Source organism: Eulemur rufifrons, chromosome 23 (genome assembly GCF_041146395.1).
Source record: "Eulemur rufifrons isolate Redbay chromosome 23, OSU_ERuf_1, whole genome shotgun sequence".
Classification (NCBI taxonomy): Eukaryota; Metazoa; Chordata; class Mammalia; order Primates; family Lemuridae; genus Eulemur; species Eulemur rufifrons.
In genome coordinates this window covers 3,757,127-3,775,309 of record NC_091005.1, presented here as the reverse complement: position 1 = coordinate 3,775,309, position 18,183 = coordinate 3,757,127, and the positions used below count along the sequence as shown (strand labels likewise).

At 51.2% G+C, this 18,183-nt stretch overlaps 3 protein-coding genes across 3 annotated transcripts; all 3 read right to left on the bottom strand.

The window, feature by feature from the left end:
• Positions 1–1,257: 1,257 nt before the first annotated feature.
• LOC138402140 (metallothionein-1E-like) lies at positions 1,258–2,463 on the bottom strand. The gene is made up of 3 exons (XM_069497871.1): positions 2,373–2,463; positions 1,839–1,904; positions 1,258–1,486 (listed from the first exon to the last, which is right to left on the bottom strand). The coding sequence occupies exons 1-3, from the start codon at positions 2,398–2,400 to the stop codon at positions 1,395–1,397; spliced, it is 186 nt and encodes a 61-aa protein (XP_069353972.1). The 5' UTR covers positions 2,401–2,463; the 3' UTR covers positions 1,258–1,394.
• Positions 2,464–8,909: 6,446 nt separating this feature from the next.
• Positions 8,910–10,372, bottom strand: LOC138402145 (metallothionein-2-like). The gene is made up of 3 exons (XM_069497876.1): positions 10,287–10,372; positions 9,660–9,725; positions 8,910–9,138 (listed from the first exon to the last, which is right to left on the bottom strand). Exons 1-3 carry the CDS (start codon positions 10,312–10,314, stop codon positions 9,047–9,049), a joined length of 186 nt encoding a protein of 61 aa, XP_069353977.1. The 5' UTR covers positions 10,315–10,372; the 3' UTR covers positions 8,910–9,046.
• A 3,818-nt stretch (positions 10,373–14,190) lies between these two features.
• Positions 14,191–15,493, bottom strand: LOC138402141 (metallothionein-1E-like). Its single transcript, XM_069497872.1, has 3 exons — positions 15,322–15,493; positions 14,771–14,836; positions 14,191–14,419 (listed from the first exon to the last, which is right to left on the bottom strand). Exons 1-3 carry the CDS (start codon positions 15,347–15,349, stop codon positions 14,328–14,330), a joined length of 186 nt encoding a protein of 61 aa, XP_069353973.1. The 5' UTR covers positions 15,350–15,493; the 3' UTR covers positions 14,191–14,327.
• Between the last annotated feature and the right edge of the window lie 2,690 nt (positions 15,494–18,183).

Here is an 18,183-nt window from a genome sequence, read left to right as displayed (position 1 = left end):
AGGAACTAGAGAGTTTCAGCGACCTGCCCAGGCCACACAGCCAGTAAGTGGTGGAGGGGGCTGTGAACCAGGACTGCGTGACACCGAAACCCACACACTTGCCAAATGCTGACTCCTGAAATCTTCTTTGACTGGGCACCGACAGGTGAGCCTGGTACTGACTTTTAGGCCAGGAACCTCATCCTCCTCTTTGATTGAACATCAGATAGCACTCCCTGAGCAAATGGCCAGGGGACCAACCGCTGGCTTTCATTGCAAGTCACCAGGGCCTCACCCCTTCCCAATGAGCACACCCCACCCTCCAAACTGCAGAAGCTGCCGTCACCCGGCATGGGCAGACACGAAGCCCTTCATCTGGAACCAGTGATCGCACACGCTTCATCTCACCAGGAAAATGCTGGGCAATTCCCTCCAAATCCGGCCCACCCTCTGCTCCTCTGAAGTCGCCAAGGGCTGGACTTTGAGAAAGGACCAAATTCAGCCTGACCTTGGCAGGAACTTGCAAAGATTCAGGGCCAAGTCACATTAGGGAGCTCTCAGGGTCAGCCAGTGTCCCATCAGTGGCACTGGGCAACTCAAGACTGATGGTTCCTTGTGGGGGAGCCCTGGCCAGGGCTGCTCAAGGTGCGTGGGCCACACCCAGGGGCCAGCCTGCTGTTGCCAGTCTGCAGTGCACATCATTGATGAGCGTACTTGCAGAGTTTGTAAATCTTTAATTTTCCTGTTTCCTCATATATTTATGACTGTTTCCTGTTGAATCTAAGAAATGGGTTTTATATTGTTTGATTTCATTATTTCCAAAGTTAATATTTTATTTAGCAAGGTTTAAGTCTGTAATGGATAGGAAACAAAATCTGCTCCTTCACTGTGGAGTTTCAGAATCCCTGGGTATGATTCATGCAACTGTGGAGTTGGTTCCACCTCCTATAGTCACTTTCAGCCCTCAAATCCAACGGGAAACTAAAGTTGGGCAGGGAAGTCAGAGAATGAAAATGAGGGATGGAGAAGTTTCTGGACCATCAGCCCTCGACATGAGAACAGAGGAGATTCTCTATCTGTCCCTCCCACCTCCCATGACCTGGCACAATGCCTTTCCACTGTCTAGAAGGTGAAGCTCAGTGAGGTCACCTGGCTTGCCTGAAGGCACTCAGACTGTTAGGGGCTGACATTCCCATCCAGAGCCCAGGTCTCTGCCCTCCCAGTTCAGTACCCCCCCACCCTTATTTCCAAGGTGCACAAAGACAATCAGAGTTAGAATCAAGTCAAAAGTGTTTTATTATCATTCACGTGTTTCATAGAAAAAGGAATGTAGGAAATGGGTCAGGGCGGTATGAAAAAAAACCCAGGTCTGTGCACGTCCCTCTATCTACACCTGGGAGCTGGGCTCTCCGCCATCAGGCGCAGCAGCTGCACCTGTTCGATGCCCCTCTGCAGACGCAGCCCTGGGCACACTTGGCGCAGCCCACGGGGCAGCAGGAGCAGCAGCCTGGGGAAGAAAGGGCACAGTGACAGGTCACAGCAGACTTGACCAGAGACCTCCTGCCTCAACTGCAGGCCTGGCACAAGCTCTGCCCGCAGCCCTGGAAGGGGTTTTTCTTTTTTTAGGGTGGCACAGCTCTGTTCTGGAACAATAGGGAGTGCCTTTGGGCTTCGTGTATCAAGAGAAAAAGTTTCTCCTGACCCATCGGAGTCCAGAGCAGAAAGCCCAGAGACGGAATCACATAGCCCACAGGGAAAAGGAAGGTCAGTTTCCAGAAATACTACACTCAGAATCGGCTCTGGGTTCCCTCAGAACCTTAGCCCCGGCCCCAGACTCCCAGGGAAGGCCCCGCACTCACTCTTCTTGCAGGACGCGCATTTGCACTCTTTGCACGCGCAGGAGCCAGGGCAGGTGCAGGAGCCACCTGCAAGGAAGACAGCGACAGGCAGTGAGCACTGAGTGAGAGGCACAAGGCACAGCAGTCGGGCACTCGGGCAGTCACTCTCCAGTGCCCCCTCCTCTGTGCGGCACCAGCCCTCAGAGCTCCTCTGTCACCCAGGGCAGAGGAAGAGAAGCCCCGTCTTCTCTCCCCTCGTGCTCTGAAGACCAAGTGCTCTCCTGTTGTGAACGCGCAAGAAAGGGCCCAGGCTGCAGACCAGCCCAGGAAGACTGAGGAGGCAACGTCCCTGCCTTCCGACCGTCCCGCCTGCTCAGAGCCTGGACAGCGAACTGGGGCCCAGACCGCAGCCCGCGGGCCAAGTGGGTGCCGCGGAGCAGGTCAGCCTGGAGCCTCAGTCCCCTCCGCTCTTGGGAGGCTCGTAGGCAGGATGGGAATGCTCCCCTGGCCTGGCCAGGAAGAGAGCACTGGGTGGAGGAGTCCGGCGTCCCTTACCAGGAGCGCAGGAGCAGTTGGGGTCCATTTCGAGCCGAGGTGGGGGAGGCTGCAGTTCCCAAGCTAGAGGCGAGGGTCAGTCGCGTAGGTGGAAGGCGCGGTGGCGCCCAGGAGCTGCGGTCCCCACCATAGTCCGGAGAGGCCCCGGGCGCAGAGGCCCCGCCCCCTTTGCACCCGCCCCGGCGTCCCGGGCCGGGCTGTGCGCCGCGGGCGGGCCGGGCGCAGAGTCCCTGCGCTCCCCTTGTGCGCATCGCGGGGGCGGCTCCTCTGGCGCCCGCTCACGCGGGAGGGGCTGTGCGCCCGGCCGTACACCGTGTCCCTGCTGTGCTCCCCGCCCTGCCCAATTTCCCCGAGCTGACCGGCCACTGCCGCCCGGAGCCTTCCGGGAACCAGCCCTGATGGTCGTGAGAGCCCCACCTCCAGCCCCCCGCGTGCCCTTCCCCTATCCCGGGTGCTACCCCAGCTTGGTGCTCACGTCCCTAGATCGAAGGAGCGAGGGAGCGCAGCGAGGGAGTTGGTGCAGAACGGAAGCCGTGGATGTGACCTTTGCACCCCCCCCCCCCCCCCCGCCCCGCCACTGCTGCCCTGCATTGTCCTGTCCGTATCCCCACCGCGGGCCTGCGGGTTCCTCCTGTACACAGCGACAGGGGGACACAGGGCTCTTCCTCGCCCCCTTTCACTCTGCATGCCTAGGGGGATGCGTGGGGACCTTTGTCTGGGTCCTCCTTGTGTCCAATTTTCCAAGGGCTCCCCTGCAGCCCACCCTGCCCACACCGCTCCAGGACATGGGCCTGAAATTGTGAGATGCCCCAAGGGAGGGATCATTGTAAGGGGTGTTCAGACCCTGCATTAAATAAGGAAGCAAGAAAAGTGGTCACTTACCTTTCAATATTCCCATTACACAGCAGCTAGTCTGTATCAGTCCGTTTAGTCATTTTAGGTTTTCGAACCCTCCCAAGACCAATAAAAGAGAAATAGTTATGAACCCATTTTCTAATAGGAAAACTAAGGCACAAGTTTAGTTAACTTGCCTAAGGTTGTAGAGCTAGACAATAGTGCCAGTGTATCTGAATCCAGTCAGCTTTTCCAAGGAAGGAGCAGGGAAAGGATAAAGATTTTTTTGGTCTAAATATGTCCTCAACGCCACTGTACTGCTTGAAATCTTTCAAACAAGGGCAAACCTCAAGCTCAACCCCGGACAGCTTGAAAAAAGACGGAGAAATAAATAATAAAGAAAGAAAGAAATATATATACATACACATAATATATATTAGAGTAAGCTATGTCTGGAAGTAAAATTGAGTCTTAATTTCTACATTGATAAAGAATTTGCTTTTCATTTAAATATATGCCATAGGTAATTTTATATGTCAGCTTGGGTAGGCAAAGTGCCCCATTCCTTTGTCCAACATCAGTCTAGATGTTGCTGTGAAGTTATTTTTTTCTGATGTGATGACCGTCTAATTACACGTTGAGTAAAGCAGATGTTAGAGAGGATTTATGATGTAGTATCTGCTCATCCAACCTGGGGTGTCCAGAGGGCACAGCTTTTACTTCAGCCGTGAGAAATGAGTTTGCAGGGAGAGCCCCAGCGTCCTTGGAGAGCTCTGTGGTCGCTCTTCTCTGTCGTCAGAAAGTGCAGTGGGAACTGCTGCCACTGCATTGGGAATCCTGCGTGCAGTGGAGATGACTGGATCCCAGGGTGGCAGGGGCCAAGGGGAGGCACTTGATTGTCAACAGGAAAGTGGGCATGGCTGTTGTCATGGACAGCACAAAGCAGAAGAGCCTGACTTGTAGAGACCCGTGGTGTTGGCTAGTTGATCAGGGTGTTCCTAGGAGTGGAATAGATTGTCAGCCTTCTAAACTCTTACTTGATCTGCATAAACGTAATTTCTGTTTCCTCTCCGCACTGCTGGTCTCCAGGCCTTAGTTCCAAAGGGAGGAATGCTTCCCCTGGGAGATAAACAGTGATTGCTTTGAACTGGAAGTTAAGACCTGCCACCAGGCCACATTGGGCTCCTCTGACCTCCGAATCAGCAGGCAAAGAAAGGAGTTGCTGTACTCGCTGGGGAGATTTATTGTGATTACCAAGAAGAAATTGGACTGCTAGTCCACGGTGGGGGGAAGGAAGGGGATGTCTGGAATACAGGAGATGCCCTAGGCCAGTGGTTCCCAACCCTTTTGGCACCAGGGACTGGTTTCATGGAAGACACTTTTTCCATGGACAGGTGGGGATAGTTTTGTGATGATTCAAGCACATTACATTTATTGTACACTTTATTTCTATTATTATTACATTGTAATGTATAATGAAATAATTATACAACTCACCATAATGCAGAATCAGTGGGAAGCCCTGAGCTTGTTTTCGTACAGCTAATGCCACCGCTGATCTGACAGGATGTAGTCTCTTTACATCACTGTATTTAAGTATTGCTAGCTTTATATCATAGTATTAAATAAAGTTATAGGATATCAAGGAACATCCTCCAAGGACTTTGAAACCTCTTCTGGGGAAAGGGATAATGTATGTTCAGCCGTACACCGACAGTTGTACCATGTTACGTGGAAGTATGACCTTGTTTTTGCTTTTATTTGGACATTAAATATGGTTTAAGGAGATGTGTATATGTACCAAATTAATAAGAGGTAGACTGCGATGGTTAGTTTTCTGTGTTAACTTAGCCAGGTTGTAGTACCTAGTCACTTGGTCAAACAGTAGTAGAGATGTTGCTGTGAAGTTATTTATAAAATATGATTACCATTTAAATGAGTAGATTTTGAGGAAAGCAGATTACCCTTCCTGATGTGGGTGGGCCTCATCTAAACAGTCGAAGGCCTTAAGAGAACAGACTGCCTTCCTAAAAGATGAAGGAATTCTACCTCCAGACTGCCTTGAGATTAAAGACCGCAACATTAACTCTGAATGGAAACCCAGGCTGTGGGCCAGCCTTACAAATTTCAGACCAGCCAGCCCTACAATTACATGAGCCAATTTCTTAAAATAAATCTCTTTCTATCTATCTATCTACATTTTGAGTTCTGTTTCTCTGGGGAACCATGAGTAATGCATATATATTTGGGAAAATATTAATATGAATCATTTAAAGGAAATATGTTAAGTAACATACTGGCGATGCAGTAGCAGAAGTGGAAGACATCTGTCTATACGCGCCATAAGGGCATGGAGTGTCTTGCTCATGGTTTATATATACAGTGGTGATCACAATTTTATGGGAAGAGTGAACGACTCTCTCTGGACCACAGTAAACATGCTCAGGTAGTTGATGAGGACAACAGAAGACACACAGGCACAACAGGACTGGCTAACGGGTGTGGGGGTAGAAAAATGTCCCTATGCTATGAATAAAGATAATGGCTTTATATTTCTAGTGTCAATCTCTGTTTTGTGGAAACAGTGCAGGACCCTCCCTGGGTCAGAGGTTGAATGTTGATGAGGCGAATGAGAAAGACATAGGACACACAGCAAGGCACACCAGGCGTGACTTATTTGCCAGGGGTAAAATTGTTAACTATTGTATCATCTTAGCCCACTTAGGCTGCTCTAATGAAATACCTTAGATGGAATAATTTATAAACACCAGACATGTCTGGAGGCATGGAAGTCCAAGGTCAAGGCACCAAAGTAACTGATAGCTTGGGAGGGCCCCGTGTCTCACGGGGGTGCTCTTCTTACTGGGTCTTCACATGATGGAAGAGGTCAGCAAGCTCCCTCAGGCACTTCTATAAAGGCACTAATCCCATTCATGAGGGCTTTGCCCTCATAATCTAGTCCCCAAATGCCCCACATCTGAATAGCAACACACTGGGAATTGGAATTCAACATATGAATTTTGGAGGGACACAGCATTTAGGCCATAGCAGATATAAATAATAGGAAGAAAATAAAAGTTAATATTACAGCCCCCTTGTCATCTACAAGGTACCACTTTAAGTTCTTTACATGTATTGAATCATTTACTTCTAGGTGAGACTTTATTATGCTCATGTGTTGCTGACATGAGAAATGTGTCATCAGGTGATTTTGTCATTGTGTGAACATCATAGATTGCACTTACACAAACCTAGGTGGTATAACCTATTACGTCTCTATGTTGCACCATGTAGCCTATTGCTCCTAGGCTACAAACCTGTAGAGCGCGTTTATGTATTGAACACTGTAGGTAATTGTGACACAGTGGTAAATATTTGCTAAACATATCTAAACAGAAAAAAAGATACAGCAAAAATACAGTATTATAACTTTATGGGACCAATGTTGTATACGGTCCCTTGTTGACCAAAATGTCATTATGTGGCCACTGACTGTATTATACCCCTTTTCCAGTGGGGGAGACTGAAACACAGAGAGGTTATGTCACCAGGTATAAGCGACACAGCTAGGATATATACACACGTAGTCTGACTGAGGCCTCATGCCTCAACCACAGTCATATGTCACACTTTCATTTTGAGGTCGAGGATGCTGAATTCTGGCACAGAGACAAAATGAGAAGAACACTGAGTTGGCAGTCAGACCCCTCTGCACAGCGCTGTGACCTCTCTGGGCTTCGGTTTCCCAGCTGTCAAGCCAGGGGCACAATTGGGCTAACTAACCAAGGGCCCTCCCAGCTCTGCTGTGGAAGGAAGATCCTAGCATCCAGTGACATCATGATCTGCCACCGTGGCTACGACACGAGAATAGTTGTAGCACAGATTCATTCATACCTTTCCTTCCGGGCGGTGTGAGCTTGGGCAGTTTCTTAACTCCTCTGGAAGTGGCGCAATCTCACCAGCCCCTGCACATTCGTCTGTCTCTCTGGTTTGTGTGCAGAGCACATGACTTGAAGGGGAAGAAAGGCATTTTCTCTGTCCAAATGCTAGGGCAGTGTCTTATCCTGGAGGGTTTTGTGCAAGAGGTCGTCTACATGCCCTGGAAAGCAGAGCGGGAAGATTCCAGTCCCATCCCCAACTTCCAATCCAGAGTAATGCTTCCATGCAGATGACCTTTCCCAGAGAACTGGATGGGAATGAATAGGATTCTCTCTCCAGAAAGTTCAGGTGGACCAAATGACCACAACACCACTGTTATTAAGCCCTGGCCAGGTAACGGGTCGCCATTATATTTAATCCCTACCTAGTGATTTAATCTCCTTTCTGAAAATGAAAAAGTGGGGGCTCAGAGCGGTTGAGCGGGTGGCAGCCACACAGCCAGTAAGTGGAGAAGTGGGCTGTGAGCCAGGACTGCCTGGCACCAGAGCTCATGCACTTGGCCCGGCTACCTTCTGAAATTGTCTTGGCACAGAGCACCTGCAGGCAAGTGTCGTCCTGACACCTGGGCCAAGTGACTCATCTCCCTCTTTGAACATCAAATAGCAATTCCTTCAGCAAAGAGCCAGAGAAACCAACCATTGCTCCTAACTGCAAGTCACGCAGGGCCTTCCTCTTTCCTAGTGAACACCACACACCTTAGAAATGGCACAATATGCCATGACCTCTGCATAGGCACACCGAGAGGGCTTCATCTAGAACCAGTCCTTGTCCACACGGCATCTTGCAGGAACATTGCTGGGCAATTCCCTCCACATCTCTGGTCGCCTCCCTGGTTGAAGTAACCAAGGGCTGGAATTGGAAGGAGGGGCAGATTTCAGCCTGACCTTGGGGAAGGAGCTTCTAATATTCAGGAGGAAATCACAGCAGGGAGCTCTCAGGGGTAGCAAGAGTCCCATCAGTGACACTGGGCAAACGAAAACTGATGATTCCTTGTGGGGATGTCCAGGTCAGCGCTGCTGAAGGTGTGTGATCCACACACCGGCGCCAGTCTGCAAGCTGTTTCCAGTCTGCAGTGCACACCCTGGGACAAATGTGTGGTGTTTGTAATTCTTTGATATTTTGTTATTTATATATTTACTGAAATTTTCCTGAATACAAAAATGGATTTAGTGTTTAGTTCTTTCATAGTAATGCATTTTATCTTACCATGCCGTATATCACGTGGCATAATGCTATTACATTTTAGCTGAAAAAGTAACCTGAGACAAGTACCCTTAAGACACTCGGGGTGGGCCGGGCGCGGTGGCTCACGCCTGTAATCCTAGCACTCTGGGAGGCCGAGGCGGGTGGATTGCTCAAGGTCAGGAGTTCGAGACCAGCCTGAGCGAGACCCCGTCTCTACTAAAAATAGAAAGACATTATATGGACAACTAAAAAAAATCTATATAGAAAAAATTAGCCGGGCATAGTGGCGCATTCCTGTAGTCCCAGCTACTCGGGAGGCTGAGGCAGTAGGATCGCTTAAGCCGAGGAGTCTGAGGTTGCTGTGAGCTAAGCTGACGCCACGGCACTCACTCTAGCCTGGGCAAAAAAGTGAGACTCTGTCTCAACAACAACAACAAAAAAAAGACACTCGGGGTGTAAGACGACAAGACACGGTCCCACCACCCAGGTCTCTAGACACTCAATGCAAACCTCCGTCCCGGTTCTGTTAGGCATGGGGTCCCTTATTTCCCAGGCCTACAAAGGACACAAGAGCCAGAGTCAGAACAATAACTTTTTTTTATTGTTCACATATTTAGTAATGAAGAGAACCATAGGAAATGGGTCAGGGCAACATGAAAAATATCCAGGTTTGTGCTTGTTCTTCCATTTCCGTGTGGGAGCTGGGCTCTCCGCCATCAGGCGCAGCAGCTGCACTTGCTAGATGCCCCTCTGCAGACGCAGCCCTGGGCGCACCTGGCACAGCCCACGGGGCAGCAGGAGCAGCAGCCTGGGGAAGAAGGGAGACGAGAGGTCAGAGGAGACTTGCCCAGACACTTCCCTGCCTCATCAGCAGGACTGGCGCAAGATCTGTCCCCAGCCTTCGATGGCCTTTAGTTCAGGATGGCATGCTCTATCAAGAGACAACTGGTGGATCTTTGGGGTGAGACTCTTTCTATGCAAAAGATGTCCAGCCCTACCTGAGCCCAGGACAGGGCATAAGACTGGAACGCAGTGACAGGGCCCAGGTGGCCAATGGAAAGCCAACCTCCAGAACCATACACTTGAGTGAGGAAAGTCCTCAAGCATCAGGTCTGTGCTTGACAGGCTGGTGCACTCTCTTGGCCTCTGTTTCCCTATTCTAAGAATGAAGGCTGCAAATCAACCATGTCTAAAGTTCTTCCTGAATCAGTTCTAGGGGAAGAGGGTGCAGGGAAGCTGGTCATTGGCCTGTTCCTGTCTGCTGAGCTCTGGGTCCCCTCCTCTGACTCAGCCCAGCCCCCAGACTCCCAGGGAAGGCCCCGCACTCACTCTTCTTGCAGGACGCGCATTTGCACTCTTTGCACGTGCAGGAGCCAGGGCAGGTGCAGGAGCCACCTGCAAGAAGACAGCGACAGGCAGTGAGCACTGAGTGAGAGGCACAAGGCACAGCAGTCGGGCAGTCGGGCAGTCATTCTCCAGTGCCCCCGCCTCTGTGCGGCGCCAGCCCTCAGAGCTCCTGGGGCTGAGTGCAAGGCTAGACCTGGCTGCTCCTGTCCCACTCACAGCCCAATGATGTGTACCCTCACTTGTGTCTCCACAGGCTAGGACGGCCCTTATGTCCTTAATCCTGAAAGGGCAATGTCCCCTGTCTCCCATCCAGCCAAGACAACGCAAATGCTGGACAGGCTACTGGGGCTCAGCCTAGCAGTCCCCGACCGCCTGCTGTGGACGGTGCAAGCCTGAGTCCTCCCGTCTCTGAAACGAGAGGCACTGGGAGAATGGCAACGCTCTCAGGGGCGCGGAAGGCGCTTGGCAAGAGGGAAAGCTCTAGAACTACGAACGAAAGGAGTCCACTTCAGCCAGAACTCAAAATGAGACCTCCCCTCCTAGGACCATCTGTCCTGCCTGTAGCCGGGAAATGGGTACTCTAAGGACGAGAAAGTCGGTGTCTCTTACCAGCGGCGCAGGAGCAGTTGGGGTCCATTTCGAGGCGAGCTGCAGGTCCCAGGCGGGAGGCGATCAGGCTGTAGGGCAGGTGGAAGGCGTGGTGGAGCCCAGGAGCCCGCGGTCCCTTTATGGTCAGGGGAGGCCCGGGCGCAGAGGCCGCGCCCCCTTTGCACCCGCCCCGGAGTCAGCACGGCCCGGGGCCCGCGTCCGGAGCCGGGCTGTGCGCAGCGGGTGGGCCGGGCGCAGGATCCGGCGAGCTCTGCTCTGTGCTCACTGCTGGGACCGCTGCTTTGGCGCCCGGTTGCCTGGGAGGGGCTTTGTGCCTGGCTGCACTCGGCGTCCCGGCTGTCCTGCCGGCCCTTCCCAATTTCCCCGAGATTACCAGCCACCCCCGGGCCCCGAGCGTCCTGAGACCCCATCCTTGTGGTCCGGGCGCTCTCCCCACCCCACCCACCACCTTGTCTCGTGTCCTCTGCTTCGCGTTTCCCGGGGTCCATGTGCAAACCCAGCCTCATGCTCACGTCTCGCATCGGCGGCTGCGGGTTAGCCTGGCAAGCGAGTTGTGTGCAAAGGACAGGCTGTTGATGTAGGTGACTTCTGCTTCTTCCCACCCCTCCACATTGCCTGTCCCTATGCACACATGGGTCCCCTGGACTTGTTGCTCCTGTGCACAGCGACACGACAAACACACAAGTCTGCCTCTCTCTCCTTTGCAATCTCTACGCCTGCAGGGAGGTAGGGACACATTTGTGCACGCCTTTGCACATAATTCTCCATGGTCCCTCCATAGCCCAGCCAAGCGCCCCACTCCATGACGGCCGTTTTGAAACTCTGGGATGTCCCCAAAAGAGGCATCACTTTAGGTGATATGCAGACTCTGCATTAAATAAACACGAAAGACAAGTGGGTATTTCTTTTCAATATTCCTGACTATTGCATAACATTTAGTCAGTGCAAGTCCCCTTTAAATCACTTTTGTTCTTTGAACTTTTACTACAGTCCTAAAGGGAGATACTACTTATGAACGTGTTTTACAAATCAGACAGCTACAACCAAAAGATTGCAAGCAGCTTGCTTAACGTTGCAGAGCTAGGAGGTGTGTACTGAATTGAATCCAGTTATCTCTTAAGCGAAAGAACCTTTCTCTGGCCCTGGTATGTCTTCAACACTTCTCTATCGCTGGAAACCTTTTAAACAATAGCAAGGCACCAGCTCAACCATCAGCAGTGACAAAAGCAATGCTTCATGTAATATTGATGTGTGTATACATATGCACACATGTATAATTTTCTTGCTTTCCTCTATATCTGGAAGAAGACTGATTTTCATTCTCAGTGATGGTATGGAGTTTCCTTTTCATAAAAATAGATTTAAGAAAATTTTAATCATTTCAGCGTAAAATATTCAGTAAAATGTGGTGTAGGTGGTACCAGAAATAGCTGTCATTTTTCTGTGTCTGACACAAGGCACAGACAGCCTTGTTCATAGCTCTGTAGCCTTATGATCGGTTGAAATGATGTGGGAAGAGTAATGGCACTCTTTGGCCCACAGGTCACATGTGCATGTGGCATGTGAGAATAATATGGAGCACACGGTGAAGCACACCAGGCCTGGCTGCTTTGTGCACAAATAAATATCCCTGATGTACAGTGATTTAGAAAGTAATAGCTCTGAATAATGTATTTTTAATTACACATCATAGGATTTAAGCAATTGCCAACATTCTAGAACGCTGACCACTTGCCAGGCATCATTTTAACTTCCCTACATGTATTGCACCATTTAATCCAACAAGCCAGAGGCCATTATTATTCCCCTTGTACTGTTGAGACTGAGACACAGAGAGGTTGTGTCATTGCAGCTAAAAGTAACAGAGGTGGGATTCGCCCTCATGAGGTGACTGCAGCATCCTGTCATCACCCACCACCGTATGCCACCAAGTCACATGAAAGATGAGGACACTGAAAATCGGGCACAGAGGCAGCCGTGGGACGAGCACTGAGCTGGTGGTCAGGTCCCTCTGCATTGCTCTGTGACCTCCTTCGGGTTCCGTTCCCATCTCTCAAGCCAAGAGCCACATGGTCATTTTATCTCTGAAGCAAGAGAGCCAGTGTTTAGCACCCAGTGACATGATCTGCAGCTGTGGCAAGGACCAGGGCATGAGGCCACCTGTATCATAAGTTCTTTCATCTCTTTCCTTCTGAGCTGTGAGACCTTGGGCAGGTCGCCTAACTACTCTGGAAGAGACAAAATTACTGCAGCCCCTGAACATTTGCCATGCCAGTCATTAGGCCTGTGGCTGTCATTCATGAAGATGCAATGACATGAAGGATGGGAAAGTCTTTTATCTCTGCTCAAAGGCCGTGGCCACGTCTTAGGGAAGGAGACGTTACCGCAGGAGGTCGAGGTCACCCACACTCCTCCTGGCACGGGATCAGCCAGGTTGCCGTTCCCAGCTTCCAGCCAGAGCAACGCTCCCACACCTGTGAGCCTTTTTCCAAGCCCGTGTTGGGATCTAACAGGGTTCCTTCTCCAAGTGAGTCAACCTGGAGAGAATGATCACAGGCACCACCTTTCATTAAGCCCTAGCCAGGAGCCAAGTCACTTTCTTATTTAATGCCTACATTGAGCTATAATCTCCTTTCTACAAATGAGGAACTAGAGAGTTTCAGCGACCTGCCCAGGCCACACAGCCAGTAAGTGGTGAAGGGGGCTGTGAACCAGGACTGCCTGACACCGAAACCCACACCCTTGCCACATGCTGACTCCTGAAATCTTCTTTGACTGGACACCGACAGGTGAGCCTGGTCCTGACTTTTAGGCCAGGAACCTCATCCTCCTCTTTGATTGAACATCAGATAGCACTCCCTGAGCAAATAGCCAGGGGACCAACCGCTGGCTTTCATTGCAAGTCACCAGGGCCTCACTCCTTTGCAATGAGCACACCCCACCCTCCAAACTGCAGAAGCTGCCACCACTCGGCATGGGCAGACACGAAGCCCTTCATCTGGAACCAGTGATCGCACACGCTTCATCTCACCAGGAAAATGCTGGGCAATTCCCTCCAAATCCCGGCCCACCCTCTGCTCTTCTGAAGTCGCCAAGGGCTGGACTTTGAGAAAGGACCAAATTCAGCCTGACCTTGAGAGGAACTTGCAAAGATTCAGGGCCAAGTCACATTAGGGAGCTCTCAGGGTCAGCCAGTGTCCCATCAGTGGCACTGGGCAACTCAAGACTGATGGTTCCTTGTGGGGAAGCCCTGGCCAGGGCTGCTCAAGGTGCGTGGGCCACACCCCGGGGCCAGCCTGCTGTTGCCAGTCTGCAGTGCACATCATTGATGAGCGTACGTGCAGAGTTTGTAAATCTTTAATTTTCCTGTTTCCTCATATATTTATGACTGTTTCCTGTTGAATCTAAAAAATGGGTTTTATATTGTTTGATTTCATTATTTCCAAAGTTAATATTTTATTTAGCAAGGTTTAAGTCTGCAATGGATAGGAAACAAAATCTTCTCCTTCACTGTGAAGTTTGAGAAGCCCTGGGTATGATTCATGCAACTGTGGAGTTGGTTCCACCTCCTATAGTCACTTTCAGCCCTCAAATCCAACGGGGAACTAAAGTTGGGCAGGGAAGTCAGAGAATGAAAATGAGGGATGGAGAAGTTTCTGGACCATCAGCCCTCGACATGAGAACAGAGGAGATTCTCTATCTGTCCCTCCCACCTCCCATGACCTGACACAATGCCTTTCCACTGTCTAGAAGGTTAAGCTCAGTGAGGTCACCTGGCTTGCCTGAAGGCACTCAGACTGTTAGGGGCTGACATTCCCATCCAGAGCCCAGGTCTCTGCCCACCCAGTTCAGTCCCCCCCCCGACCCTTATTTCCAAGGTGCACAAAGACAATCAGAGTCAGAATCAAGTCAAAAGTGTTTTATTATCATTCACATGTTTCATAGAAAAAGGAATGTAGGAAATGGGTCAGGGCGGTATGAAAAAAAACCCAGGTCTGTGCACGTCCCTCTATCTACACCTGGGAGCTGGGCTCTCCGCCATCAGGCGCAGCAGCTGCACCTGTTCGATGCTCCTCTGCAGACGCAGCCCTGGGCACACTTGGCGCAGCCCACGGGGCAGCAGGAGCAGCAGCCTGGGGAAGAAAGGGCACAGTGACAGGTCACAGCAGACTTGACCAGAGACCTCCTGCCTCAACTGCAGGCCTGGCACAAGCTCTGCCCTCAGCCCTGGAACGGGTTTTTCTTTTTTTAGGGTGGCACAGCTCTGTTCTGGAACAATAGGGAGTGCCTTTGGGCTTGTGTTTCAAGAGAAAAAGTTTCTCCTGACCCATCTGAGTTCAGAGCAGAAAGCCCAGAGACGGAATCACATAGCCCACAGGGAAAAGGAAGGTCAGTTTCCAGAAATACTACACTCAGAATCGGCTCTGGGTTCCCTCCCAACCTTAGCCCCGGCCCCAGACTCCCAGGGAAGGCCCCGCACTCACTCTTCTTGCAGGACGCGCATTTGCACTCTTTGCACGCGCAGGAGCCAGGGCAGGTGCAGGAGCCACCTGCAAGGAAGACAGCGACAGGCAGTGAGCACTGAGTGAGAGGCACAAGGCACAGCAGTCGGGCACTCGGGCAGTCACTCTCCAGTGCCCCCTCCTCTGTGCGGCACCAGCCCTCAGAGCTCCTCTGTCACCCAGGGCAGAGGAAGAGAAGCCCCGTCTTCTCTCCCCTCGTGCTCTGAAGACCAAGTGCCCTCCTGTTGTGAACGCGCAAGAAAGGGCTCAGGCTGCAGACCAGCCCAGGAAGACTGAGGAGGCAACGTCCCTGCCTTCCGACCGTCCCGCCTGCTCAGAGCCTGGACAGCGAACTGCGGCCCAGACCGCAGCCCGCGGGCCAAGTGGGTGCCGCGGAGCAGGCCAGCCTGGAGCCTCAGTCCCCTCCGCTCTTGGGAGGCCCGTAGGCAGGATGGGAATGCTCCCCTGGCCTGGCCAGGAAGAGAGCACTGGGTGGAGGAGTCCACCTCAGTTCAGAGCCCGGCGTCCCTTACCAGGAGCGCAGGAGCAGTTGGGGTCCATTTCGAGCCGAGGTGGGGGAGGCTGCAGTTCCCAAGCGAGAGGCGAAGGGTCAGTCGCGTAGGTGGAAGGCGCGGTGGCGCCCAGGAGCTGCGGTCCCCACCATAGTCCGGAGAGGCCCCGGGCGCAGAGGCCCCGCCCCCTTTGCACCCGCCCCGGCGTCCCGGGCCGGGCTGTGCGCCGCGGGCGGGCCGGGCGCAGAGTCCCTGCGCTCCCCTTGGGCGCATCGCGGGGGCGGCTCCTCTGGCGCCCGCTCACGCGGGAGGGGCTGTGCGCCCGGCCGTACACCGTGTCCCTGCTGTGCTCCCCGCCCTGCCCAATTTCCCCGAGCTGACCGGCCACTGCCGCCCGGAGCCTTCCGGGAACCAGCCCTGATGGTCGTGAGAGCCCCACCTCCAGCCCCCCGCGTGCCCTTGCCCTATCCCGGGTGCTACCCCAGCTTGGTGCTCACGTCCCTAGATCGAAGGAGCGAGGGAGCGCAGCGAGGGAGTTGGTGCAGAACGGAAGCCGTGGATGTGACCTTTGCACCCCCCCCCCCCCCCCCCGCCCCGCCACTGCTGCCCTGCATTGTCCTGTCCGTATCCCCACCGCGGGCCTGCGGGTTCCTCCTGTACACAGCGACAGGGGGACACAGGGCTCTTCCTCGCCCCCTTTCACTCTGCATGCCTAGGGGGATGTGTGGGGACCTTTGTCTGGGTCCTCCTTGTGTCCAATTCTCCAAGGGCTCCCCTGCAGCCCACCCTGCCCACCCCGCTCCAGGATCTCGGCCTGAAATTGTGAGATGCCCCAAGGGAGGGATCATTGTAAGGGGTGTTCAGACCCTGCATTAAATAAGGAAGCAAGAAAAGTAGTCACTTACCTTTCAATATTCCCATTACACAGCAGCTAGTCTGTATCAGTCCGTTTAGTCATTTTAGGTTTTTGAACCCTCCCAAGACCAATAAAAGAGAAATAGTTATGAACCCATTTTCTAATAGGAAAACTAAGGCACAAGTTTAGTTAACTTGCCTAAGGTTGTAGAGCTAGACAATAGTGCCAGTGTATCTGAATCCAGTCAGCTTTTCCAAGGAAGGAGCAGGGAAAGGATAAAGATTTCTTTTGGTCTAAATATGTCCTCAACGCCACTGTACTGCTTGAAATCTTTCAAACAAGGGCAAACCTCAAGCTCAACCCCGGACAGCTTGAAAAAAGACGGAGAAATAAATAATAAAGAAAGAAAGAAATATATATACATACACATAATATTTATTAGAGTAAGCTATGTCTGGAAGTAAAATTGAGTCTTAATTTCTACATTGATAAAGAATTTGCTTTTCATTTAAATATATGCCATAGGTAATTTTATATGTCAGCTTGGGTAGGCAAAGTGCCCCATTCCTTTGTCCAACATCAGTCTAGATGTTGCTGTGAAGTTATTTTTTTCTGATGTGATGACCGTCTAATTACACGTTGAGTAAAGCAGATGTTAGAGAGGATTTATGATGTAGTATCTGCTCATCCAACCTGGGGTGTCCAGAGGGCACAGCTTTTACTTCAGCCGTGAGAAATGAGTTTGCAGGGAGAGCCCCAGCGTCCTTGGAGAGCTCTGTGGTCGCTCTTCTCTGTCGTCAGAAAGTGCAGTGGGAACTGCTGCCACTGCATTGGGAATCCTGCGTGCAGGGGAGATGGCTGGATCCCAGGGTGGCAGGGGCCAAGGGGAGGCACTTAATCGTCAACAGGAAAGTGGGCATGGCTGTTGTCATGGACAGCACAAAGCAGAAGAGCCTGACTTGTAGAGACCCGTGGTGTTGGCTAGTTGATCAGGGTGTTCCTAGGAGTGGAATAGATTGTCAGCCTTCTAAACTCTTACTTGATCTGCATAAACGTAATTTCTGTTTCCTCTCCGCACTGCTGGTCTCCAGGCCTTAGTTCCAAAGGGAGGAATGCTTCCCTTGGGAGATAAACAGTGATTGCATTGGTTAAGACCTGCCACCAGGCCACATTGGGCTCCTCTGACCTCCGAATCAGCAGGCAAAGAAAGGAGTTGCTGTACTCGCTGGGGAGATTTCTTGTGATTACCAAGAAGAAATTGGACTGCTAGTCCACGGTGGGGGGAAGGAAGGGGATGTCTGGAATACAGGAGATGCCCTAGGCCAGTGGTTCCCAACCCTTTTGGCACCAGGGACTGGTTTCATGGAAGACACTTTTTCCATGGACAGGTGGGGATAGTTTTGTGATGATTCAAGCACATTACATTTATTGTACACTTTATTTCTATTATTATTACATTGTAATGTATAATGAAATAATTATACAATCACCATGATGCAGAATCAGTGGGAAGCCCTGAGCTTGTTTTCGTACAGCTAATGCCACCGCTGATCTGACAGGATGTAGTCTCTTTACATCACTGTATTTAAGTATTGCTAGCTTTATATCATAGTATTAAATAAAGTTATAGGATATCAAGGAACATCCTCCAAGGACTTTGAAACCTCTTCTGGGGAAAGGGATAATGTATGTTCAGCCGTACACCGACAGTTGTACCATGTTACGTGGAAGTATGCCCTTGTTTTTGCTTTTATTTGGACATTAAATATGGTTTAAGGAGATGTGTATATGTACCAAATTAATAAGAGGTAGACTGCGATGGTTAGTTTTCTGTGTTAACTTAGCCAGGTTGTAGTACCCAGTCACTTGGTCAAACACTAGTAGAGATATTGCTGTTAAGGTATTTATAAAATGTGATTACCATTTAAATGAGTAGATTTTGAGGAAAGCAGATTACCCTTCCTGATGTGGGTGGGCCTCATCTAAACAGTCGAAGGCCTTAAGAGAACAGACTGCCTTCCTAAAAG

Excerpts from the sequence above, each read along its gene's own strand:
- LOC138402140 (XM_069497871.1), bottom strand. The coding sequence starts at position 2,400 with ATGGACCCCAACTGCTCCTGCGCTCCTG. Across the intron at positions 1,905-2,372 it reads CAACTGCTCCTGCGCTCCTG|GTGGCTCCTGCACCTGCCCT; the intron begins GTAAGGGACGCC and ends TCTTCCTTGCAG. Across the intron at positions 1,487-1,838 it reads ATGCGCGTCCTGCAAGAAGA|GCTGCTGCTCCTGCTGCCCC; the intron begins GTGAGTGCGGGG and ends TTTCTTCCCCAG.
- LOC138402145 (XM_069497876.1), bottom strand. The coding sequence starts at position 10,314 with ATGGACCCCAACTGCTCCTGCGCCGCTG. Across the intron at positions 9,726-10,286 it reads CAACTGCTCCTGCGCCGCTG|GTGGCTCCTGCACCTGCCCT; the intron begins GTAAGAGACACC and ends GTCTTCTTGCAG. Across the intron at positions 9,139-9,659 it reads ATGCGCGTCCTGCAAGAAGA|GCTGCTGCTCCTGCTGCCCC; the intron begins GTGAGTGCGGGG and ends CTTCTTCCCCAG.
- LOC138402141 (XM_069497872.1), bottom strand. The coding sequence starts at position 15,349 with ATGGACCCCAACTGCTCCTGCGCTCCTG. Across the intron at positions 14,837-15,321 it reads CAACTGCTCCTGCGCTCCTG|GTGGCTCCTGCACCTGCCCT; the intron begins GTAAGGGACGCC and ends TCTTCCTTGCAG. Across the intron at positions 14,420-14,770 it reads ATGCGCGTCCTGCAAGAAGA|GCTGCTGCTCCTGCTGCCCC; the intron begins GTGAGTGCGGGG and ends TTTCTTCCCCAG.